This window comes from Bactrocera dorsalis, chromosome 4 (genome assembly GCF_023373825.1).
Source record: "Bactrocera dorsalis isolate Fly_Bdor chromosome 4, ASM2337382v1, whole genome shotgun sequence".
Classification (NCBI taxonomy): Eukaryota; Metazoa; Arthropoda; class Insecta; order Diptera; family Tephritidae; genus Bactrocera; species Bactrocera dorsalis.
In genome coordinates this window covers 32,293,972-32,321,706 of record NC_064306.1, presented here as the reverse complement: position 1 = coordinate 32,321,706, position 27,735 = coordinate 32,293,972, and the positions used below count along the sequence as shown (strand labels likewise).

Sequence of the window (27,735 nt, the reverse complement as noted above, 5' to 3'; positions counted from 1 at the left end):
ACATTTTAATTTGACATTTCAATCATGAATAGAACTTACTAACCGAGCAACGCCTTGCAAATCAGTGTAAGTTTTTTATTTACCAAAATCAGTGTTTCGGTTTCGAAATGTGTTTATCGACAAAAATTTTGTTCAGCGATGAGGATTCATTTCTGGTTGAATGGCTACGTAAAATAAGCAAAATTGGCCCGCATTTGGGGTGAAGAGCAACCAGAAAGCCGTGTTCAAGAAGCTGCCCATGCAATCCCGAAAAATGCACTCGTTTGGTGTGGTTTTGTACGCTGTGGCAATTCATTGGACCGTAATTTTTTCAAAGATGCTGTTTGGACGCAACGTTACGGTGAAATGGCGATCGCTATCGTTCGATGCTAACAAACTCTTTTTGTTGCCATACAAATGGAAGGAACTGAACTTGGTTGACAGTGTGGTTTCAACAAGATGGCGCTACATGCCACACAGCTCGCGATTCTATGGCCATTTTGAGGGAAAAACTTCGCGACAACAATTCATCTCAAGAAAATGGACCCGTAAGTTTAGGCCAACCAAGATCAATGCATTTAACGCCTTTAGACTATTTTTTTGTGGGGCTACGTCAAGTCTAAAGTCTACAGAAATAAGCCAGCCAAACTATTGCCAGCCCTTTGGAAGACAACATTTCCGAAGAAATATTCGGGCTATATTCCGGCCGAAATGCTCGAAAAGTTGCCCAAAATGGGACTTTCCGAATGGACCAACCTAAAATAACGCAGCCCGCGGTCGGTCAACATTTAAATTATGAATTATCTTCATTCAAAAAGTAAATGTCATGAACCCAATCTAACGTTTCAAATAAAGAAACGATGAGATTTTGCAAATTTTATGCGTTTTTTTTTTTTAAAAAGTTATCAAGCTCTTAAACAAATATCTTTATTAACGATATTTTAGCATTTGATTTCTTTTCCTGCGCCTAAAGGTAGGCTACATTTTAATATCAATCTTATTTTTGTATTAAATGTGAAAAGAAAAGATTTTATTTAAGAAATAAATGTAAGTCACTTATTTCTCACGAGTTCTCACTCGTAATAAGGTGAGAAGTAGTGCTATGGAAGGGATTTCGTAAAGTTAGGCATGGTCTGTGGTATATCAAAGATGAAAGAAATTGATGCTAGTGGGATTTACATTTAGTTGAGAAGAAAAGATATTAGAGGCCTACATTTTTTTATCGTCTAAGCTTTCTCCCAAAGTCCAAACAATTGTATCACTAAACTGTTGTCAATCCTCACAACTAATAATTTTTATTAAGCCTCTTAAAATAATGGCTAATAATATCGGAGACATTTACAAAATCTCAGCAAAGTCCCACACCTATTGCGGGAATATTGATATGATCAAGTTTATTTCAAGAACTCAAGTAAATAACAGTTTGCAAGCAGAATCATTCATTGTTGTTAGTCCCCATAAAATAAAGAAACTGTTTCGCAAAGGTGAAGAACTGGGCAGGGGGAGGTATTGGCAACAACTCCAAGGCATGCGCCATGCCAAGTTGCTAATGGGTGGTTACAACCTTAAAAGGTTTAAATATGTAATCAACTATCAACGTCACAAGGGACAAACTCAGGCTACTTGTCGCGTTCTACATACACTGGTCATTTTAAGCTCAAGAAGCACTTATATAACTTTCAGTGCAAATTGCCGGTTTTGCGACATGGAGTCTAAAACTCCAGAACACCTGCTAATTGATTGCACGGAAACCTGTTGGCGCAGGATAAAGGCCCTTGGTTTCATGTTTCCAAAAAAGGATCACATCGTTCCTATAGCACCTAGAAGTATATTGGAATTTATCAATATGCTGGGGCTAAGCGAATCGTTGTGACTTAGGAGGGGACACAGTAGAACTTAGGTTGGGATGCAATCCTCATTTATTTATCTAATCTAATCTAATTCCAAGCAGGAAAAGGAGAAAAATCGAATTCAGGGGAAATCGAACATCAAATACTTTCGAAAATTGTAGTTGCTTGCAAAAATTTTATTTAAAAAAAATTAATTCGGAAGTCAGTTTTTGTTATTAACTGATTTATTGTCTATTTTTTTATATAGTTGGGTATAGGCGTTTCTTGTGAAAAAGTAGGCTCCTGCTACATTCAATGAATTATGGGAATTATTATATGAGACGTCCTCCATAAAGTTGGAAATAAGAGAAATATATTGATGGATTGAAAGATGTGAAGTAATTTTTGCTAATTTTTCGGAGTTGCGACATTTCGGCAGTTAAGTGTTCCAAGCGTTTTTTCAAGGTTGCTTCGCTGCTTATAAAAACATAATATGTAATTATAAATTTCCTCGATTATTGCAAGTAAACTAAGTGATTTTCAAACAACTCTTGCTCGCTTTCTCTTTTCGCTCAATTCAACGTAAACAAAGCCAAAGTTACGACATGGTTCATAAATAAAAAAGCGTGCTTTTCTAAACAAAAACAAAATTTCATATTCTTACTTTCGCGCAGCGTATCTGCTCCATAATCTAATTTAAAGTATTTGCACTTTCAATGCGATAGCTTTCAACTTTCTTCCTCCACAGCTATTTGTGTTTACTCCCTGCATATTTCTGGGCTTATTAAATTCTCGTTGCTGCTCCAATTTCGCAGACTTTGTTTGCTATAAGACGGCTGCTGTAGTGAAATATTTTGTAACCACTTTATTTTCCCTACTTTTCTACGCATTCACAAAAAGGAAAATTTGAAATTCTGCGCGAAATTGGTTTGCGCGCCTGAGTGTATGCAACGGCAGAGTAAGAGTTAAACTTAAAACGTTTCACATACATTGTTGTTGCACGTAGCAAATACCGACAATGACAGACTGGCGTACAAATTCAGCCAAATGCCATAGAAAGTGACTGTGGTAGTCGTATATACCGTTTTTTTGTAAATTTATATACATTAGGGTGGGTCAGCAAACAATTTTTTTTTCGCTTAGTAAACTGAAAATTGGTTTATAGACGCCTAAGAAAGGCTCATCAAGTATTAGATTTTAATTGTAACGGGAAGCTCAATCGCCTAACGGTTTTTTTTTTCTTATTATCAGTTAGAAAAATTTGTATCTCCCTTCCAACATAAAAACATGCAATTTTTTTGGACACTCCTTAATATATATACATATAACATTTATGAGTATGTCTAGCAATTCACTCAAGTGCCCGCGTACCTAGTGGCTAACCTAAGCTGTGTATTTAGTTTAGTTAGTCAAATCGTCAAGTGTGCGCTTGAACGCTCGCCGCCTTCGTGTGCAGATTGGTTTACACACCAACTGGCGATTTTTCGCACTCTCTGTAAGTGTGTGTGTGCCTGTGTGAGTTGCACGTCTGCCGACTGGTACTTAATTTAAATTTTAAATTAAAAATAACTCATGGTGCGCAGAAAATCTAACTCGTTATGAAATGCGAAAAATAGAAACAAGGAAAATGCATAAAATTGTATCTCTCGCGAAAGCAGCAAGTGAGATTTTATTACACTTTTATTGCCATTTCTACTTTGGCTCACGGTGTGCCGGCGTTGATTGAGTAACTAAGCTGGCGACGTCAATTCGTGAGTGGCAGGCCGTTCGCTTGTTATGGCTTTAGCTTTGAATGCCCGCATAGTTGTGATTAAAATTCTTGCTTTGAGAATGCAAGAAATTATGAATTGCGCCGCAAAATGGCAAACACGGCTGCAGTGATCCCACTTTTGAGCAATTGTGGGCATGACAGCTGATTTGTACGCGCAATTTACAATTTCGTATATTTAGACAATTCTACACGAATGTAACTTACACATGATTTGAGGGTGTTGCAAAGTAAGCGGCGAGGTGGGGTGGCAGCAAGTTTCATATATTCGTGCCGTTGAAAGATTTGTTAAGGAAAAGTATTAAATTTAGCGAAACACCTGCATTTAAGCAGGAAGAATGAATGACGGGATTAATAGCTACCAAATGTTAGTTCAATTAATTTATTCTGAATACTTAGGATTATTGTAAATCAATATAATTGGTATTATAGAGATACTCAATCGAATAAAAATAATTTCTCAGGCGATTTAAAAGGAATTATTATCATCGAAAATCTCTGATATTGTAAAATAATTATTAAAAAATTGTAAAATAATTAATAAGCTATATTACTGTGCATTGGATTTGATCTATTAGCAGCCGATATCCAAAAGAAGCCGGTGTATTGAGAAAAGAAAAAAATGTTATTTCACAAAACAATGTTCCAACTGATTTCGCTTATGATGCGGCCGATAAATTGAAACATACTTGTATATATGTATGTATACTATGAAATTTTGTGTTTTAGGTGACGATATGTAAAATTAGTACCCAGAAATTCAGATATTCGTTTGTTCGAAATGGGTTTCAGTATCGGCGGACGTTTTCTCCACGAACATTTTTTTGCGGTCGGAGAATAGGAATAAGTCATGGGAACCAGATTTCGAGTATGTGGTAAATGCAGAAACAATTGGAAGTCCAACTTATGGAAATTTTCTGATGTCTGCACTAACTTGTGACAAGTTTAATCGGTCCAATATGAACTATGTTCAAAATGCAAATTCCTTAACGTCACTCAAAATGCTCTATCAGCAATTGACCGGCAGCTAGCACGTGTATTTTAGAAGCACAAAACATATTCAGTCATTCCACATAATATTCTAATGATTCCCTTCATATTCATACAAAGTTAAGGTATCACTAGAATGACTATTTATGGGAATAGACTATTGATAGGGATACGTACTGATATAACTTGAATAAATATGTAATAAATCAAATTTGATATTAGATATGATGACCGTGGGTTATTGACTCTATTATATTTGTTTGAAATAATTAAAGCCTAGTTCAAATAAACCAACTTCTCACTTCATAATATCAAAGAGCGTATTGCTTAGTGAATCCACAAGCATATCCAACATTGGTTACATACAGACATACTTATATATATGTGTATATTTATGTACTATATATTCATTTATGCTTAAATAAATCCCATACAGTGTTCAAATTTATCTTTATGTAAAACTCTGTGCTCATGAAAGTGATAAAAAGCTGGAAGCACAACTTCATACAGGTACATATACAAGTACAAGCACATCCGTGAACCTAACAACTTAAGCCTTTTGGCATTAATTTCGACATGCAGCAATCAAACTCTAAGTTTTTACGGTTATTTCGTGTTGGCAGTGCGCAGAATCTTATTTGAGAAAAAAGCTACTGTTTTATTGCCTCAAAGGTTTTCATTTCCTTTTTATGTGCGTGAGTTTAGGTTATTTTACAATTCTCTAAACCAATATTTTTGCTGAACAAACTTTACTAATATAAGTGTGTATGTATGTATGTAAAATATTTTTAAGGAATGTTTGTAGAGTTATTAAAGCGTTTTTATTACTCACCCAAAAATGTGGAACAAATATACTCCGATATTTGATTGCCAGATCTGCTCGACTCGCTGAAGTGTGATAATTCTTTATTGAGCATACGCTTGAACTGCACGTAGAAAATACAGAGAGAGAGAAAGAGAGAATGAGACATAAAATTATTGATTAGTTGAGCTTGTAAATATAGCAGGAGTCATAATACATTTCATATAATACTAATTTAAGATGATAATATATATTTTTTAATTAAATGAGCATAATTAATAACAATTTAATAAAACAATAACTTATTGACTCTTCTTTGTCCTAGCCCTAGTTCTAGTAGCTGCTATTAAAAATTTTATTTTTTTTTACTTTTATTAAAGAGATTACTCTTTCTGGTATCAAAATTGAACTACTTCGGAGTAATAGACCAATATGTTATAGTGATCCGATTTAGAAACTTTCTTTGGAAATTATACCTTTACTTTGGACAGTAATCCACACCAAATTTCGTGAAGAAGCCTTGAGGAATAAAAAAGTTGTCCATACAAGGATTTAGTTTGATCGGTTAGCTTATATGACAGCTATATGCTATGATTGTCGAATCTGAATAATATCTTTACTAGTTGTAGGTATGCTTTAATTAATAATCTATGCCAAATTTCGTGACGGTGCCTAGAGGAATTAGCAAGTTTTCGTTATAAGGACTTTAGTTTGTTCGATCAGTCTGTGTGGTACCTTTATTTTATAGTGAGCCGATCTGAGCAATTTCTTCGGAAGTTATACCGTTATTTGGAACAGTAATCTACACTAAATTTCGTGAAATTAAAAATTTTTCCATACAAGGACTTGAGTTGGATGGGTCAGCTTATATGACAGCCATATGCTTTGGTTGCCCAATCTGAATAATTTCCTAGCATTTTGTAGAGATGCTTTAAATAATAGTATATGCCAAATTTCGTGACAATAACTTGTCGAGAAAAAAAGTTTTCCTTACAAGGACCTTACCGTGACCGGTTGAACCGATTGACCAGAAATTTTCACACTACTTTTTCTGATACATTTCTCAGGTTGTGATGGAAGGAATATGATTTTTAATAAAGGGTACTTGTTTCAAGAAAAATCAATTTTTATGGGCAGCTGTAATTTTGTCAAATTTTGACTAGTAATGATTATTCATTTATAGTAATATTAAGTTTTATAACGATTACTCAGGAAGCTCTCTTCATTACTAAACACATTTTGTTTGGGGTCCTGCTAAAAATCGCCTACGACATCCAAGGAATCCAGCGAATTTGACTGGATAAGCAGTCCAGCTTTATTTTTTCGTAATAATTTTCCTATCTACAGTTCTTATCTTATGAAAATAAACATTGTATAAATCAAAGAATAAATTATCTTGAGATGACAACTGACGTTTTGCCTACTAAACTAACATAAGGTATTTTCAAACTCGCCTAAATTAACACAAATCAAATAAAGTAACTAATTTATATTATTTTTCCAAAAATTCTGCGAACTCACCTTGAGCGATGCCATGTCCGATACACTGCGATGTGTCTGTATGGTCTCCAGTTGGTCCAAACACCAGTCCAACTCCTCGATGGTGTCTGTGGCCAAACGTGTGTAGGATTCATCGCCTTGGACCAATTGAACGCCGGCTGTGGATGCACGTCCCACGCTGGACGATTGTGTTGGGCGCCTGGATCTTTTCGCATTAATTATTTGTTCCAAAAGACAAGAGACACACACACAAATACACATACAAACACACAAGCCGAGACACAAACGTAGAAAGCACACGAGAGCGCATACAAAATTTTTCGCATGAAAAAGTTATGACAAAAAGAGCAGAATAAAAAAACGAAAACAAAGCGATAAAATAAACGAACGGACAAAGCAAGCAAAACGGTAAAAAATAATAATCAACACAACAATAACATTGCAAACGCAGCAGCGACAACAACAACAATAAGGACAATATAACAATAAACACAAATGAGTTGAAACGAGCAGAAAATGGACAACAAACGGTCAAACGGCACGCAGGACGAAAATGCAAAAGGTGTGAAAAAAATTTTGTTGTTTTCGTTATTGCCAATGTGTTAGTGGCGGCATTTATAATTAGTTAATTGGCGTAAAGTTTGTTAATTAATTATTTATATTTTTTTGGAAAGTTGTAGTTTTTTTTTAATTTTAGGTTTATTGTTGTTGTTGCAGTTGGTAATATTTGTTATTTGTCGTTGAATTTAGTTTTAAATATATTTTTTGGGATAAATAATTTTTGCACAATTTCAATTTTGTGTTGTTGTTTTTGGCATCAAATGAAAATATTTTCGCAATTCGACCGTTACAAATGATTCAACGAAATAATAATACACATATTGAAATATATGAAATCGAAATCGTGTACATGTTTATGTTTGTATGTGTAGAGCGAAAATACATATTTTTGGTTGACATCAAAATGCGGGAAGGACCAAACAGGAAGAGAAAGAGAAAAAGACAGAGAGAAAAAATACGTATATCAAAAAAACAAAGTAAACACTTGTTGTTGTTTTTTTTTTTTACTTTGGTGAACAACAATAATATTGGTTTAAAATTTACTTTATAAATATATATTTATTTAAATAATTTTTTTTAAAAAGGGGGGTGTTTATATTAGTGACATATATTTAGTGTGTTTTCATAATTGGAATATACAATTAAGATAACAGTATTATAAGGGTATGTGTTTGAAGTTACGGCCATCGATTCAGTGTGGGTAACATTTAAAAGAATTTCAATGTGAATATTAAAAACTTTTTGAAAAAATTTAAAGTGGGAGTTACACATAATATTTATCTGGGGGCAAGTGTTGAATTTAAGCAGCAAAAGCTATGCGACGTTTATGTGACAGTGGAGCGAAATGGGGCTAGGTTAAAGCAAAAAAACAGAATGTTTACAATTTTGTATAAAAATTTTAACATTTTAACAAGAAGAAGAAAAAAATTTAATTTCGGTTGAACCGAAGCTATAGTACCCTTCACAAATACAAAAGATGCCTTACAACTTGATTTTCAGTTTGTATGTCATATAAATGCTAAAGTGATCAGATCTGAAATTTTTTTTCGGATATTGCATTAATGCTTCAGATAATTATTCATGCCAAATTTTGTGAAGATATCTCGTCAAATAAAAAAGTTGTCCATACAAGTACTTGAATCCAACGGTTCGGTTTGTATGGCAGCTATATGCTATAATGATACGGTCTGAAAAATTTCTTCGTATATTGCATTAATGCTTCAGATAATTATTCATGCTAAATTTCGTGTATATATCTCTTCAAATGAGATAGTTTTCTATACAAGACATTAAATCCAATGGTTCAGTTTGTATGACCCCTATATGCTATAGTTGTCCGACAACGGTGATTCGAACAAATGAGCGGACAATTGGCGAGAAAAGAACGCATGTAAAATTTTAGATCGATACCTCGAAAGGTTCTCGTATATACAGACAGACGGTCAGATGGGCATGGCTCAGCTCCTTGATCATTTGGACATATATTTTAGAGGTACTTGGATATTTTTAAACAAAAAAAAATATTTAAAATATTTATTACGATGTACAAGTGGTGCATTTGCCTTACTTGACAAATATTCCTTTACTTAAGCGGAGAGCTTTTATTTTTTTTTAAATAAGCTCACGCCTCATCAATATACTATTTTCCAAAAAAATACATAAAATTAAACATTTAGAACACTTCTTCCCAATTTATTGCTCCACTGCCACAAACACTTAAATTTATCTCTCAAAATTCACTATTTACCAAATAACTGTTTCGATTTAACTGTTTTCTGCATAAATTTCAAATAAATTCATTTAGAGCAACTGTCAGAGATTTATGACACATTTCAACACAGTTTAATTGGGGCTACGTTGCTACATACAACATTCTCTGTTAAGTTAAAAAATATTTTAAAATATGCATTGTGAAAATATTCAAATCAGTTATTAGCATTATTATTTGGATGAACAAACACGAGGGGTTAGTAGAAAACACTTTAATAAATTTTAGAAAAATTCTCTTTAAAAAACATTGATGCACTCAAATAGTAGAATAATAACAAATGGGCAAAATTTTGTGTGTGTGTGTGCTTTTTGTATGCTTTTAGGCGCACGCATACTTACTTGTTGGATGCTTGTACATTTGTCAGACTTAAGAGATTGTTGCGCACCGAACGTAAGCTGGCCAAAATTTGGGCAAATGGTGTCACAATAAGATCCTCGCCATGGCTGTAAATAAGAAGAAAAACAAAGGGTGTTAAAATTGAAGGAAATGAAGGAAATTGTATAATAAAAAATAATATTATAATAGCTAATGGCAATATTGATGCTTATAATTTGATATATACAAGTTTAAGTACATACAAACATTTTTACATTACATATTTATAGAAAGCAGAAATTTATATAATTTTTCCTCAAGCTGCGCTAGCAATGGAAATAAGTTAACATAAATAATTAAATTGCTAATATTGGTTTTTAAACTAAATAAAGGTTTAAAGCGGAATATATATTTGAAAAAAAAAAGATTAATCTTTGTATTTCTTGCGTTTTTTACGATCTACGAGCCAGAGATGTCATATCGATATGAGAAAAGTTAATTGAACTTATTTACTATACATATATACATTTTTTCATATTTGTAAGCAGAAACATAAATAATAAAATGTTCACTGAAAAAAATGTAAAGCAAAGCTGTTAAAAATCATTCAAAAATTTTAAGATGTTTACGCCACTATTTTTATACGCTCGTATATAAGTATATACTACAGGTACATATATATATATAAATTTATATTTGGGGAGTAGGAAAAATAGCTTTAAAACAAAAAATAATATTATATATATATATTATATATTATATATATATATTACTTATTACTAAGAGAAATGAACTGTATTAAAAAAATTTGAAGCGCTTACTTAGCGATCATATATTCGAATAGCAAATAATGTGAGCATATATGTATGTATGACCGAGTATATCCATAATTAACATACTAAAACCCATATACATATATATATATATATATTAACACAAACATAAATAGTTCTTTGATACTTTTAAGTTAACATTCATACTAAATATATCTTTTTAATTATTTAATTTTCTTCACCTCACATATTAATGATTTATTTATATAATACATAAGTATATATTAGGGTGTTCGAAATTTCACGATATTATTTTTTTGGTTTTTGTTACCATCACTTGAAGTTTAAGTTTTAGTCCTAAAATATTATAATATGTAAATGTATAATTATATATTTTCAATTTAACACAGTGTACCATGTCGTATGAGCAACACAACATTTATAAGGCAGATGCATAAATGCTTGATCAATTGTTGTCTAACGTAGAGCATAGCATTTAAAGGTGTTCTTTTAGGGAAAAAAACTAATAAGAATGTTTTTGGAGATCATAAAATTTTGCATTACAGTATTTTAGATAATAATATTGTATAATAGAAAATCGTCTAGAGAATATTCTTCCTTCAAACTAATAGTTTTTTTATGCAAAAGTTGCAAATATCTCATTATCTATATAACTGCTACACGGAACATATATGCTATTGTTTGTTTGTTGTTTTCATTACATTGTTTCATTCTCGGCAAAGGAAAAAATAAAGCGTCATATAACTTTTATACTCTAAAAACAGTTATTTGATACCTTGCATCTTATGGTCATATTCACATATTTATTAACATAAATAAACTCTAAAAATTTAAGGAAAATTCAAACATGCTCTATTTTAAAAGTAAGCATTTTACATAAATTCACATGTTTTTACTTCCTAGGTATTATAGAACTTAACTCCTTATACTGTACACTGCCTGGTGGCAACACACGCCCGCAGAATGGAGCTGTCAGTTCGAAAAGACTACAGGTAATGTCTATAGCTAGGCATCAGGGAAACAATGGAGCATCTCTTGCGCATTTGTCCCGCATTGACAAGACTACGCTGTAAGCACTTGGGGTCCCCACGGTATGAGTCTTTTGAAATTCGCGTCAAGCGGAGGTATCCGAAAGGATGACTACTCCTCATGGACCTGGTAACTGAAGTTCATCCTGTATCGCCAAGGATCAGAACTGGTTTATGTGCGCCTCACCAGATTAAATTAACATAAACTAAGTCCTCCTAGATCATAAGGTAGTGAATTGTTTTGTGAGTTAAAAAATAAATATTTTATGACCACATATTCACTTGAGTTTATGAAATACACACGAAATATTGATATTCCAGTATAAATATGTGAATTTTAAAAGGCAATGAGATATGAATAAAACTGGCCACAATCCGAAACTGAATTGGTCGCAGCAATTTTTGGCTTAATTTATATTGGCCTCTGGAGGAAATTTTTTAGAGCATATGTAGATAGATATTTAGTACTAAATTTTCACTGTGGAAACAAATTATACATTAATTGATTTAGAATATGGGTCGAAGAATTTCAGGAGAATCGTGAGAACTTATTGGTGAACAAAACTCTACTTCTCGATATTGAACTAAAAGAAGATATAAAAATATACTATATGTATATTTATACGTTATTTAAGAATATATGGTGGAGTTCAAAAAACTAAACAAATTTTTAATTAAAAAGTAAAATTTTTAATTATAATGGTTTGCATTTTTGCGTCATAAAAATTAAATTTTTAATTTTAACTAAATTTTTTTTATAAAAATTTTTATAAACTAGAAAACATTAAAAATTTCTTTAAATTAATTAAAAATAAATTAAAAAATTTATAAAAAAAAATTACAAAAAATTTTTTTTTTTAATTTTTTAATTAAAAATTTTTAATTAATCAAAAATAATTTTAATTTAAATTTGAATTTTTTTTGAAAAATAATTTTAAATTTCTATTTAATAACTAGTATGCTATTTTTAAAGATATAAACTATCGAAATGCGGGAAAAGTTGATTTTTTTTCACAATTTCTTACTAGTCTCTACTCTTAAGAGTTGTATGAAGTTTCTAGTCTTTGCTAATTGCCTTTACTATAGCCTAGCGCTAATCTGGATGAAATAAGGACCAATAAAATGTAACGAAAATATATACTATTTAATAGATTTTTAAGAAAACAAAATTTTTTAAAATTACAGAGATACTACAAAACTTTATGATATTTATGCGGACACCTTTTTATTTAAGCGAAAAAGAAAGGTCTTCTTGAATAGTGAGTAATTATTTAACCATCAACTGATCCGCCCTAATATTGCCATATATCATTGGAATTTTGATAGTATTTTTATTTTCGGCATTTGGTTCTTGCCATTTATTTGATGTATGTACAAATATTATTTTAGCATTTTTACTACGTGCCCACAATCATGGCAACACCGACACCACAAACAAAAATACACAAACGTTTTGTGGGCTTTTTGGCAAAATGCTGTTTTATTTGCAAACGTGTGGGTGTGGGTGTGCGCTTATTTTTCCAATTGCCGCCGGAGCCTTTAAAGAATTTCCACACCGCTTTCGCCTGCTCAAATAATGTTGTTGCAGTGTTGCTTTCCGCTACGTTTGTTGTTCTACACAATTTTGAGTTATTGTTTTATTATTGTTTTAGTGTTGTTGTTTGCGTATTGTTTGCTTGCTGATCGCAGGCTATTTTTGCGATGAGTTCGTAAATGCAATATCAAAGCTTAGAAGTGTGTATGAGACGCTGAGGTATAAATAAAATCGCTTTGCGCTATTTTACGCATTAATTTGAGATGCCGAATACTATGGCTTTTTAATTATACAGGGTCATTAACGGCGCAGCAGGTGCGATTTGCGGCCTTTTTTGATTCTTTGTTTTCATTTCCTTTTTTAATTCTTTTTTTTGTTTCTTTTATTTTTTATATTTTTTTATTTATTTCGGTTTATGAAAATTGATCGTGCAAGGAAATAATTACCGTTGTTGATTGATTTTTTTATAGACGGTTAAAGCTGCATAAGTGCTTAAGCAAGCAAAATATGTTATAAAAAATTGCAAACTTAATTGCTTTCCTGACAACACGCGTGAGTAACGGGTCTTAACGTTGAGTGATTTGTATTGCTGCTTGCATGACGCGCCCATTTTCATTCGCCGCTACTTATTTTACCGACTGCTTCTTCTTCTTCTCATTTCTCGCTTTTCTAGGCGGGCTTTGTGTGGAAGGCACGTGCGTGGGAATGCGGAAAAATTCCAATGGCCACCTTGACAGCTGATAATATTACGATTTTTTTTATTTCGTTTTCAATGCCAGTATTTTTTGGTGAGTTGAGCTTTTTAATTTCGCCATAATTTAACGCTGGATTTTGTGTCAAGAAATACTCATAAAAAAGGCTACTTATGAGTTCATAAATTTACAGTAAAATTGATTGCACTGCATGTGTCGACTAATTGTTGCATGAAGCTGCTATATACTTATGTACATAGATATATAAATACATATATATGCATATAAAAGTGTAAATATATCTATGGCTATGCCATAAACTCATTTTAATTACAGCAGCTGCCACTGTGCTCATTGCTTCGGTCAATTACCTAGACGCTCTAGACACTCATGGTCCAACAATAAGGAGGGCACTGACTTTGGAGGCGCATTGGCGGCACTCATAGCTGCAGTGTTGAAGAGTTGAGTGTGACAAATAGTATGATGATTAACGAAACATTTAGTGGCATATACTATATGAAAATAGATATCTATGCCAATATATATATATATATTCCTTTTCATATACATACATATATGTATATAAATAACATACATAAATACATACATAAAAATAACAAAACAGCATAAAAAATATTATTAATAAATATTAGAATGTTCTTGACTTAAAAAATTGGCACACCAATACATGCAAGAAAATGTTTCTAGACTTCTACTTTCATAAAAAGAAAATATGAGCCTCTTCATACCACTTCAAGTGTGTATTAATGTGCGTGGGCGCCTTAATCAAATTTTCCCCAATTTATTAAATAAAAAACGCACATAATTCAAATACAAATTTCGTTTATCGTATGACGTCATTGGCAAATGCCAAGCGCACAATTCAGCATTGCCAGCCGTTGCCACTTCAGTTGGCACATGCTCGCTCATCAAATCAAAACCAAATCTGCGACACATACACACACACACACACAAACATGCGACGAGTCACATTTTCTTTACAAATTTCAAAATTTTCTAAGCTTTTTCCTAATAATTTTTGGCCGTTGAATTTGTGTTGAAATTATTTTTAGCAAAAATGTCCTCAAGCAGCGGCAGCCAGTCAGTTATTAAGCAGCTGACAATAACAACAATACACTAACAAGACACTTATACATACACACATATACACATACAAATGCAGGCGCATAAAATATTCAGTAGCGTTTCGAATACGCAGATTTTTTAATGTCTTATTAAAAATGTTTTTGCCAAGAGACTTTTGCATTTCACTGCTATTTTTCTCGTATTTGTTTTATTTCCTGCCACTGTTTCCATGCCGTCACATGGTCTTATTTGGAGGTGTGACCAACGTGAGGCTTTTCAATTTTCAATATATATGTAAAAATATATAAGAATCTTTGTACATACATATATATTTTATTGTCAGGTTGGTGGTAAAATTTCTATTTATTTTTTTTTGAGTTTGACGTCATAATCACGAGTTGTATGCTCGGCAAATCAGCGAGGATTATTGATTGCATATTTAAAATATTTGTTGTTGGCCCAGTGATTTGCATGACGGACGCGAGATAGGCGCTGATGAAATTACTTTTGCCCAATTATAGTTTCAGAAGTGAAGATTAAGTTCAATAAGTGTGTGAAAGTATAAATGCTTTCAAGCAATTGTTTTCGACTTATATTTGGATGTTATGTTATGATGATGTTATAAGATTTCAAAAATTTTTCACCTTTACGTATATTGATGCTGTAAGCATCTTAAAAATTTGGCTAGTTGGGACTAAGTTATTATACTGACATTTCCACCATTTGAAATAAAGGAATCACGTCTTTACTGATTAATATTGCTTTATATAATTGTTCATGTAACAAATATATTTTTCATCCTTTCAATAACTATTTATAAGGAGATTTATTTAAGCCTTTGTTAAGATATGAAACCAATTTATACAAATATAATAAGGAAGAATGACTTGATTTAAATGCGCTCCGAAACCCAATTCCAAAAAACCATTCGTCAAATATTTTTTTTCTAGGTTGGTTTAAAGTACACAAAGTGCAATCGCCGATTTTTATGATGAGTGAAATTATTCAACAAAGACGTTGAATTAAATCTTGTGTGCGGAATCAAATTTCTGGTACAAAAACGTTAAGAATGCTTGAAAACCTCTTTTGTGATAACTTTTTATCCTAAGCAAAGGTTTTTGATTGGTACAAATTGTATATTCAAAGAGGGCCGAGAACGCGTTGACGGCGGCGCGGACCATGTCCAGGACGGTCAATAACATCAACTGATGATCAACAACCAACAAGTAAATAAAATAAAGGAATTGGTGTTTGAAAATCGACGACTAACAGTCAGAGATCTTACTGGCATCATTGGAATATCGGAAGAATCAGTGACAACCATTATGTGGAAGCACGATTGGTTCCCACATAAATAAAATTTTTTGTTTTAACATCTGCGAAACAATGCTTTCCGACCACCAAGTCATGAAATGTATATATGTATATTATACGTTGAGGCTTGGATCTATGCTAAAGACTCGGAAAAAGACGATCAATCGGCCGAATGACGTGGCAAAGCAGATGAAAAATCAAGGTTATGTTGAAAGTTTTCTTTTATTATCAAGATGTTGTGCACTCCGAATTCCTTCCGACCGACCAAACTGTCAACAAGCTATCCAAAAAAGGAGCTGGAATTATGGACTGACAATCTTGGTTTTTGCACCACGACACTACGACTCTGTCTGCATTGATTCATCGTGAGTCTTTAGCCAAATTTTTAACCAATATCGTGGCACAACCACCGTATTATCGTGATTTAGCTCCGTGTGATTAAGTAAACTCAAACGACTGCTCCGGTGAAACTGTTTTGAGTCAATTGAAGACATTAAATATGAATTGCTATGCGCATTGAAGTCTATTCCTGAAATTGACTTTAACAACTGCTTCGAGGATTGGAAATGACGTTGTTACAAGTGTTTTGGGGACAAGGAGATTACTTTGTGAGGTACGACATAGATTTTGAAGAAAAAATTCAGGACATTAAAATTATGAACAAAGTCTTAATTTTTTTGCTTATAGTAGATACGACTCAATTGTAAATAACAATTTAGTATTCTGTGGTCACATCACAGCTATAATGCCGTAATAAGAGATGCTTCATTGGACTGTAATATGAAGTCAAGTTAGCACCAAAGTTTGTTTTTTTTTTTAAATAAAATTTTCTTAACTTATGATTACTGGAATAAATAAGGGAATAGGTTTTCAAATGATCACATATATTTACAGTGTCCCTTTGTGTTATAAATGGCAACGCTTTTTTGTAATATGCCTATATTTGGTAAATATTTTCATTATATTCCAAGAATATTGGTATCAAAAAGTTAGGTATCAAGTAGAGAGGCTTTCACCAGCATCCCCCCTGGTAGAGAACGATTTACGAAACAATAGAGTAGGTTCTCTAAAAAAATCAAATATAATTCACCTATCGGTTTTTACTTATATTATCTATCATAAGAGATTTCGAAGTAAATTTGTAAATGGTAGAATGTGTTCAAAGTTTTAAGCTGTCTTTTAGAATATTTAATTCAACCGAGCTTCATTATTTTTATCCCGACCGTTGTTAACTTATTTATTTTATACTTATTACTAATATAGAACATTAAAATGTTCTGATAATAAAAAAAAAAATATAGATGCTCTTACTTGTAGCGACTTTCTTAGAGGTTTTCAAAGACCTATTCCTTAGAGCATCGAGGAAAAAAATTTCTTTTTTTAGTCCCACCCTAATGTGTATATAATAAAAAAAATATAGCTGCCCATACTTGTAGAGTCTTTCTTAGAAGTCTTTAACGCCCTATTTTTCAGAGTACCAAGCAAAAATTTAAATACTCAGTTTTTCGACCCACCCTAATGTGTATATATTTTTATATATTCCACTTAAACTAATATATCTAGCTAAGCATTAACAAGTGCACTTAAAATAAACACTTTTACAATTGTTTAAATACTAATTAAACTTTTATTTGCAAAATTCAATAGAATTTAAAGCAATTTTCAGTGTGGCGTCGCAGCATTTTGTATTACAAGTGCAAAATATTTCCGACAAATCGTTCATATAGCAATTTTCTCACACATTTTTCAACCTTCGTTTCGAATTTGTTATTTATTTACTAATAGTTTTAATTATAGTGCATTAATCATGGCGCTTGTTGTTGTTTACCTGCGTGACTTTATCGAAAACATATTGTTGGGATCGTTGACTATGGCCAGGGCCAAGTCATCTTGCAGCACTGTGGGAATCATGTTGAAGAAGGAGTGCACACGCGGCAGCGACCCTGAGCTTGCCGAATTTTTGTTCAACATTTTGATTTATTATTATTTCTTTTTTAAAGGGTGTTGAGTGATATTTTTTAATAAGTTATGAGATAATTAATTATAATAAAATTAGTTTATAAAAAATTTTGTATAAATTTGTTTTTATTTTTTATACAAATTTTTGTTATTATTACAGTTTTTATCTTTTATTATATTTGTTTTTCGGAGATTTAAGGCCAATGCAAGTTTATTTGTATAAATTTTTTTATTAAGTTTTAAAATATATAATTTTAAGTTGTGTTATTTTAATTTTTTAAATTATATCACTTTTTCAATGCTGATATTTTATAGCTATTATAAATTATTTAAATAATGAATTTTTATTTTTTAATATTTTCGTATATTTTTTCAAAAAATATTATAATTTTTTGCATTTATAAATATACGAATTTTTATATAAAAAAGCTTTTAAACTTTACAAATTATATTTAATAAATAGATATCATTTATAGTAATTTTATATACATATATACGTGTATATAATATTTTGATTGTAATATTTATGTTTTAATTTTTTTAAGAGCTATATGTATTATTATTTTAGTCAGTCTAATCACAGTGTAGTAGTAACTTTTGCGTCTTAAAATATTTTTTTTTTTTGGTTTTAATTTGGGTTTATGATATATAGCTGTTATTTTTATTAACGTTTTTTACTAATTTTAAGTAATTTTTCTTTTCAACTTTCGTATTTAGATTGCTGTGCTATTTTTTTTCTCAAACCTCTCATATATTTTAGTTTTTTTTTTTCTTTTGAGTTATGCAGTTTTAATTTTTTTTTTAATTTTTATTAAATATAAAAAATTCTTCTTTTAAACTTTCCTATTTAGCTTGGAGCGCCAGTTTTTTTTCAAACCGCTTCTATATTTTGCTGCTTCGTTTCTTTTGAGTTATGCGGTTTTCAATTTTTCTTTATCAATTCTGCTTAATATTGGACCATTTCTTCACTCGCATTAAGTAATTTTTTTATAACAAATTTTTCAAAATTCTTGTAATTTTTTCACACTAGTATTAGTTACTGCTTCTTTTCGCACTCATTCTCTTTTCAGCGATTTATCTTGTGCGTAGTACTGGCCTCAACTGCTTGTTCAATGTAGTCCAATGCTATAGATTTTCACACCATGCAATAAATTTGATTTGAATTTTTCTCATTTTTAACTAAACGCATATTTCCTGTGGCGCAGGCATTTTCATAATATCTTTTTTTCACTATTTTCTTAATATTGCGCACAGCTGGAGCTTACACGCACGCTCCAATGACCGTTTTTGCGCACAACAGCGTTTGTAAAAATATCGCTATTTTTTCTGAAAATTCTTTTTTAGTTATTTTTTAGATTTTTTCCAATGCACAATTGTATTGTGTGATTGTTTAGTTATGCGTTTTGAAATTTCCCGCGGCCATGCGGCCTCACTCTATCGATTGTGTATTGTCCGCGCGCTAACAAAATCGCACAGCGTCGGAGCGTATTTCTTACAAAACTGAAACTGAACAAAAAATGTTTCCTGCGCGTTCGGAATGTTCTTCCACGGCGATCTACAAATAAGCGAAGGCGCAAGTATGCCCAAAGCACATACATACACATGTGTATATGCTCGCATACTATATACCCACTATATGGACGTGTGCGGCGTGCGGTATCTTGATGGGTGGTTTGCCGGCGGTCAGCGGTGGTGTTGGCGGCGGCGTTGTGCTTATTGGCGCTCGTTGGCGGCGGACTTCTATAACAACAATTGCTGCTCCGCGCCGCCACCGGCTGTGGCGACCTCATCATCACACGCGGCATCATTATGAGCAGTTTCATCAGCAGACTCAGCATCATTACGAGCGAGTTGATCATCAGACTCGGCATCATTATGAGCGAGTTGATCATTAGACTCGGCATCATTATGAAATAAAAATTAAATTTTCATCATCAGCAGCAGCATCATCATCGCGATCGTCTGCGCATGAAAGCGTTTGCTCCTCCTCATGAGTCGCTTCCAACGCAGCTCATAATCTCCTTGGCTGTCATCGCTCGCAATGTCATAATGAGCATTCTCGTGTTTATGTTGTGTTGGTAGCAAAGAGCAGCAACAACAAAAAGGGCACTACTAACAATCCACACAGCAAAAAAAACCATTTGAAATATTTTTTTTTGGAAATGCTTGCCGCTGCGCTGCTCAATTCATTTTGTAGCGTCGTTAAAGTTACTCAATTTGTTTTTTGTTTTTGTTTTTGCCTCTATTTTGCTCTAAATAGTACAATTTCTATTACTTGCCGGCTGGAAATTGATTTATCTCTCACAGGCCAGACACACTTTTGTTTATATGTATGTAAGTTTGTGTGTGGCGTGGGTAAATTGTTATTGCTAATGCGGCTAGTTGTGTTTTGTTGTTGTTGGCGCGCGTTATCTTTATTGTTTTTGTTGCGTGCGCAAATTAGTTTCGTTGAGTCTCTTACACTTACCTACCATAATAATTAAATCCAGCGAGCAAATGTTTTTTTTTTTGTTTTTGTTGTGCTAGTTAAATCTAATTCGTTGTGTCACAGATTTTTGCGATATTTATAGTTTATTTAACTAAATATATTATATGCGCTTTACCTTGAGTTTTAATAATATTTAATTTTATTATTTGCCCGCTGGTCTTCGTGACTAATTTCACCTAAATTTTATGGCAGAAATATTCTTAATTCATAGAATTTCTAAATATTATATATAGTATTTAAATAAAAAAAAATAAACAGTAAAAAATTTTGTTTTGTTCTAGGAACGTGTTGCATGATATTATTAGCTTCAAAGTTAATCGTTAAGAATAATTTTGGATTTTTAATTTTTTTTCTCTTTAGTTTAAAGCATGCGACAATAGAATACTTGATTATTTTTTCCAGAGTTCGGGTACATTGAATCCAAATGTTAAAAACAGCGCTTGGACTATTGAAATATATTGAATTTTTTGTTTTAAGTGTAAGATTTGTTTGAAAACTGGCTTCTTACCACTACAACTAAATATGTTTAGTTGGGTATTATTTTCTTATAACATCATTATATCATCATCTTTTACTTTAGAAGCCTTAGTGAGGTATTGAAAATAGTAATCTGATATGCCTTGAGCCTAGTCTAAGAGTCTAGCTTTTTCTATAAATTACTGTAATTAATTTCATGTCTTAATTTTTTAAAATATAAGAAAAAGAGATTTATTTAGGTTAATAATTCCCCATTTGACGACATATTTTTTCTGGATTAGTATGACTGCCACTCAGACATATCTGTGGCAAATTGGTGCTTGAGAGTCGACGATTAACAGCCAGAGATCTTACTGGCAACGCTGGAATATCGGAAGGAACGTTTGAACCATTTTGAAAGATCATTAGGGCCTAAGAAAAGTGAAAAGACATTTGGATCCATAATCGCAAAACTGTTTTGAAAAACAAGAAATTCAAATTTCATTTATTGTGTTTTCTTTTTTGAAAAACAGCATAACCTTAACGTGAAACAATGATTTCCGATTACCCGAATGTCATGAAACGTATTATTACTGGCGTTGACTCTTGGATTTATGCTTACCACCCGGAAACAGACGATCAATAGGCTGAATATTGTGGCAAAGATGTGTCGAAGGCGAAAAAACTACGTTAAGATAGGTCAAAAGTCAAAGTTATATTGACAGTTTTCTCGATTATCGAGATCTCGCCCATTCCGAATTCTATCCGACCGGTCAAACTGTCCAAAAGGAATTCTATTTGACTGTTATGCGTCGTTTGCCTGAAACTATTCGTAAAAATAGGCTAAAGTTATGGGCTGACAACTCTTGGTGTTTGCACCACGATAATGCACCATCGCATATTGCATGGATTCTTCGCGAGTTTTTTGCTAAATTTTCAACCAATATCGTGCCGTAATCACCGTATTCACCTGATTTAGCTTCGTGTGACTTCTGGCTAATCAGCTTGAATGGCGATTTTTATCATGGAACAACGAGTTTGCTTGAAATTTTTTATTTCCAATGGAATGACGGAATCATTTAGGAATCTTTGAAAATTTTGCAATAAAAGTGTTTTGAATGGTCCATTTTATCGCGAATACAAGTATTTGAGTAGCACGAGTCGGGCTTTCGCCTCAGTTAATGACGATAACAACGAAAAAGTTAAAGAAACAGTGCTTAAAAATCTTCCTGTTAGAATCATCTCTTGTTGATCGAATGGGGGAAACGAACTGGGGAACTCACATCTTTTATGGATCGAATCAACATATTTTGGTTAAGGTTTTGGCAGTAAAACGTATCAACTCTACAAAATTAACTGCATCTTTTGCAAAAAGCGACGTCAAGTAGAGAGGTACTCAGCCACCCTACATTCATCATTTCTGGTGACGTGAGTTTGTAAGTATAACACCAAAAATGTCCAACAATTCAGCGAATGGCGCTTTAAAAATGTGTCGAATCCATAAAAAATCAAAATTAGGTGAATACATTCAAGGCCAATTGAACCTGGCGTGCTAATGTTGGCTCAAAAGTAGCCTATTTTGTTGGCAATATTATATTTAAATACTTCAAAATGTAGTTTTTGCCAATTTTCGATACATTTCACCAGATGATTTATTCGAAAATATGGTAGGTAAAGACATGGATTTAATAATTTCTTTTGACCTATATTTATATTTATAAATAATTCGGAGAATGTAGATGTTTAAAATAATTTTTCAACACAATAATTCTATTCACTTTCCACCTCCCTAACTTCTACTCATGAGCTGGTTACAATGTCGCATCCACACGAGCGCTTATAGCCATTCAAGCAAATGTACGATTATTCCACTTTAATGTATCCTTGCACTCGTTGCTGTTTAATTAATTAAATTTTGTCACTTGTTATCGTCACGTTCACAGACTACCACATGTGTGTATATACATATGTATGTATGAATGCATGCATGTGTATGTTTATATACGAATTTGCGTGCATGCGTCTCTATTATGGGGCAATTTAACCGAAACACAAAATTGATTCACAAACACAGAACACATATGTGTATGTATGTATTTGTTATGTACGTGTAATTATATTTGTAAATAGAGCATATCAGTTTGTCATTGGCGTGCAATAACAGTAGCAACGACGCCACTGATGAGAAATGATTTGTTTAATTGCATGTACATGCAGCTGTTTAATTTATTTTAAATCATTGTGCGATTGCATATACATATTATTAGGGTTGCACGAATATTTTCAAATATTTAAAAATACCGATTATGTGTTAAAAAAACTGCTTTTACGATAATTGGGAAGAAAAGGTGTAATGTCCAAATAGCTTACCTCTATGAATATATAAATATAAAATATTATTTTAAAAGTAAAGATATTCAAAATTAAGAATATTTTTTACAAAAATAGTTTTTAAGTATTTTATGAATACAAAATATTTTTATAAGAAATATTTTTAATTTTGAAAATTTGTACTTTTATGAATATTTTAAAATCAGAGATTTGACTTCGTTGGAGTGCCTGTGCGCAAATGTTACTCATACGCATAGTAATACAGGCCGCTACCAGCATCAATTGCTGTTTAATGCGCACTAGATGCATTCGAAAGAGGCTTTCATTAAACTTTATATTAAAGTTAATTACTTTAAGTTCTACCACATCATGTGGCTATTTAATTATAATGCACGCAACAACAATATCGATGGTGGTGATGAGAGGGAGGGAAGAAAAACTTTTTTAATAATGCATATTTTATATATTTTATTCTCTCTCTGAAAATTTGCTAATTCAGGGTAATTTTGTATGATTACTCAATATCTAAAGTAATCATAAGCAATGTGATTGATATTATTATCATTAAAATAGTACGAATATTGTCTGAAACTATAATAAGAACGATGATTCTAACCAGAAAGACATTATCCGCGAAGAACTTTATTGATATTAAAAAACAAGGAAAAACGTTAACATCAGTGTACCTTCATAAATTCTTTAAAACAACTTGATTCCTTAGTTTATATGGCGGCTATACTTGATTGATACTGAACAATATTTAAACCATACTAAATTTCTTGAATGTATCTTGTCCAATGCATAGAAGCACTTGATTCGGATCGCTCAGTTTGTATGGCAGCATATAGAGTAGTTTGATATCGTTTCTTCAAATAAGCCGTTTCTGGGAGGGGAGAAAGAGAAGTCCAAATCTTCAGAAAATGAGAGAATAGATGGCGTATATACAGACCGAGAAACGAACACACAGCTCGCTATGTAAAAAATAAAGTTATAACAGCTAACAAATAAGCACATCCTCTTCCAAATAAGTATGCAAACGACTACGGATATCCTTAGGACTCAAAAAGCAAAACTACCTAGGCGTAAACCTAAACTAACCTTCTGGGTACAAATCCAGCATCCTGCAGGAAAGGGAGTGAAAATCGCCTCCCAACTCAGCAGACTAATGGTCAACACAGGGTGCCCCAGGAAACTAAAGAGAAAGCTTCTAATGGTGACAATAAGCAGCTTCTTATTATACGGAGCAGAGATCTGGGTAAATGTGCTTAAAGAGGAAAATCAGTGTGAGTTATTGGCCAGAGTACAACGCACCGTGGCCTTTATACAAGTTGATAGATAGTAAATAAAGTTAAGGCCCTCTAAGGTGGAAAATCTAAAATCGGTGCGTTATTGGAAAAGGTTGTAAAAATTGAACAGATAGCATGGATTTAACAAAAAAAATGTCACCAAATAACCGAATGTATAATCAAAATTTAAACGGCTAGTAATACTATGCATGGTCGTATACATAAAATGAAATTATGAATTTTTTTGAATTTACTACATATTTCCTTTAATAAAATTTGCCTACCTCTCAAAAAAATGTATTATTATCTTTTGAGTACAATGTTTTTTCAAGGTGTTTTAACATCTGAAGCAAATATGTTGTGGTTTTACCTAGAAAAAAGGAATGCCTTTCATCTACATTTATGATATTTGTTTTTATATTTTAAAAAAGCTCTTAAAATTAATATAAATATTTTTTAAGCACCATATTCTGAGAAATATTACATAAAATATGAGCATAAAAGTTAGAGGAAAAAAGTGCCTCTTCTTAGATTGATCTACACGACTCGGAATGTATAACTGAAAAATCTCCAGCAAGTACACAGAAATTTACGATCATGTTCACATAATTCACGGCAATACTTTCTTATTAATTGTGATGCGAAACTCGTGTGCATCAAAATAATAAGCAAATATAAAAATCTGAAATTAACAGAAAAAGTAAACAAACATTCTTGATTTTCGGCGAAATTTAGCACTTTCGATTTCAGCCACACTTCGTGCGAACAGATAAGTACCCACAATGCAAGAGCTCGCACACACATACATATGTATGTATATGCATATACATGCACACATTAGGTGTGTAGTCGCTTAGTAAGCGGCAGAGTAGCGTGAAAAACGTCAACGAAATTTTGTTCGAATTACTTTTAATCATATTTTTCAGAGAAATAAATTTTCCGCTTTCTGTGAAAAGCAACTTGAGTGACAGTCATTCTACTTCGGTGCAAATGTGTGTTTGTGTGCGTATATTAGCCTCTTACTGGGGCGAAAGTGAATGATAATGACGCTGGCAATGTTTATAGTAACGATGAATTTGATGATCATCAGCAATTATAATGTAGCCAAGATTATTACTTTCATTCGCGGCGTGGCGTTTACATTACTTTATGTGTGTTTTGCATTGCTGCCATTGAAAACGAGAGCAAATTCTTGTGTAAGTCACGTGTAAACCTACATTGATGTTGTAGTAAGTATGTATGGCTTTATGTAACTATATTAAGGAGAGCCAAAATTAGCCTATCGAAATCATCATACTTCTGTTAGCAAAAAATTTAAAGATTTTTTAAGTAAAATTTTGATTCGCAAAAACCTATTCGACATCCTAAAAATTGAAGGCATTTTTGGTTCCAAAATCACTAAATTTTTTCAAAAAACAACGTCGCGTCTGTGAAGCAATACTTTGTCCTCCGGAGAAACCGATTTGATTATCGGAGAGTGGAAAAAAAAATTCCAAAGGGATTACGTTGAGGTGTACGACATAGATTGTGAAGAATAAATTAATAAGTTTAAAACTATGAATAAAGTCTTACTTAGTGTAGTAGCTACAGAGAAAAAACAACAATCTCAGAGAAGATGATTTTACGGTAATTTTTTGAACTCTACAGGGATCTGCAATGTAAAAAATTTACACTAAACGGCTGAAATGTTATGGTATTTTTAATGGAAAATCGAAGAAAGTGATTTTTAATAATAACAACAATATTTTTTTTTTAATGTGTTAAAATTTTTCACGCGACTGTATGCATATGTGTTTCAATACGACAAATTATTTTCATGATTTAAGTGATTTCAAGTGTTCAAGTGATTTTTATGAGAAATAACCAATAATAATATTTTTGTGTAAAAGTGCTACATTTTTTCTCCAGACTGTATGCATACGTGTTCCAGCATGACAATTTTTTTTACGATTTAAGTGATTCTTATGAGAAATAACCAACAACATTAATTTTTTTTAAATGTGCTACATTTTTTCTCGCGACTGTATGCATATGTGTTCCAATATGACAATTTTTTTCACGATTTAAGTGATTCTTATGAGAAATAACCAATAACAATGAATTTTGTCTTTAAACATGTTACATTTTTTCACGCGACTGTATGCATATGTGTTCGAATATGAGAAATTTGTTTCACAATTTAAGTGATTCTTATGAGAAGTAACCAACAACATTAATTAAATGTGTTAAAGTTTTTCACGCGACTGTATGCATATATGCTAGAATATGATATAGAACTTTGCTCACATATATAGTAAATGACAATGCCAGCTATAAATCTTTGGCACAGCAATAAAATATGCACAACTAACATTCTCCGAAAATTATTCAATGCTGCGAAGCTCTAAAACAATAAAGCAACAAAAAAAAATTATACGCCAGGGCGTATGCTTGACAGAGAGAAATCACCAAAGCTGACCGAGTGAACACATGTAGTGTAAAGTACACACAGTAGCGCACAGAGCAGGGCAAATAAGCAGTGCGTGTATATGAGCAGAGGCGAGAAGAAAGCAAAACGCCATAAAAAGAGAAGGTTGCTTCTACGAATTGTTGCCAAGAAATTATTGTGGCTTAAGCAGCAATGACCTCTTTGCGGGCCAGGCGCCATGCCGTCACAACGCTGCAATATTGTATTGCTTTTAATTTTGTTGTTGTGTTGTTTTTGTTTCATTTTTTGTTTTCGAGCATTTTTTGTGTCAGACACTGTATATAATGCGATATTTATTGTTAGCGGATTTCAACTTTTGCTTCATGGATTTCATTGAGATTTATTGGAATTCTTTGGGAATTTCTTCCCCTTTCATATAGTGGGCTTTGCTTCTCACTGGCTGGACGTACGTAATTTATGTTTGTTTTTGTATACTTGGTAAATTTAAATCTTTTTACATACGGCATTCCTCAGAAGTCTTGCCGCACACATAAATCTAAATGTTCAACTCTTTGCTGACTGCTGACATTTGAACTATTCACCGAACTGACACTTTAAGCCATCTTAACTGGCACTTAGTCATTTGTAAAGTATTCGAAATTTGTTTTCGTCACTTTTCCGAACATTTTTATGACTAACCAAGCATTCAAAAGTGCATGAAGAGCAGAAATAATGGCTACGTTGGCTGAGTTTTATGCGCATACAGCTGTCAGCCATATATCAAAAATAGCTAACGCACGCTTCAAATATTCATCAATGCACCATCTTCCTCATTCCACACTGTC

At 32.4% G+C, this 27,735-nt stretch overlaps 1 protein-coding gene across 17 annotated transcripts in view; it reads right to left on the bottom strand.

Moving 5' to 3' along the window:
* The window catches only part of LOC105224085 (cAMP-specific 3',5'-cyclic phosphodiesterase), a 686,633-nt gene that overhangs the window by 8,895 nt on the left and 650,003 nt on the right, over positions 1 to 27,735 (bottom strand). For 10 of the 17 annotated variants that reach the window (XR_007422769.1, XM_049456782.1, XM_049456784.1 and 7 more), the window contains 3 exons: positions 9,539 to 9,643; positions 6,890 to 7,073; positions 5,399 to 5,492 (listed from right to left, as the gene is read on the bottom strand). Coding sequence is in view for 16 of the 17 variants with exons in the window: in XM_049456782.1 (XP_049312739.1) it covers positions 5,399 to 5,492; positions 6,890 to 7,073; positions 9,539 to 9,643 (383 nt within the window). In the remaining variant the exon portion in view is untranslated. Of the gene's footprint in view, positions 1 to 5,398; positions 5,493 to 6,889; positions 7,074 to 9,538; positions 9,644 to 17,791; positions 18,066 to 27,735 lie in introns of those variants that run through there. The other 7 variants (XM_049456783.1, XM_049456785.1, XM_049456790.1 and 4 more) reach the window with 3 other exon arrangements.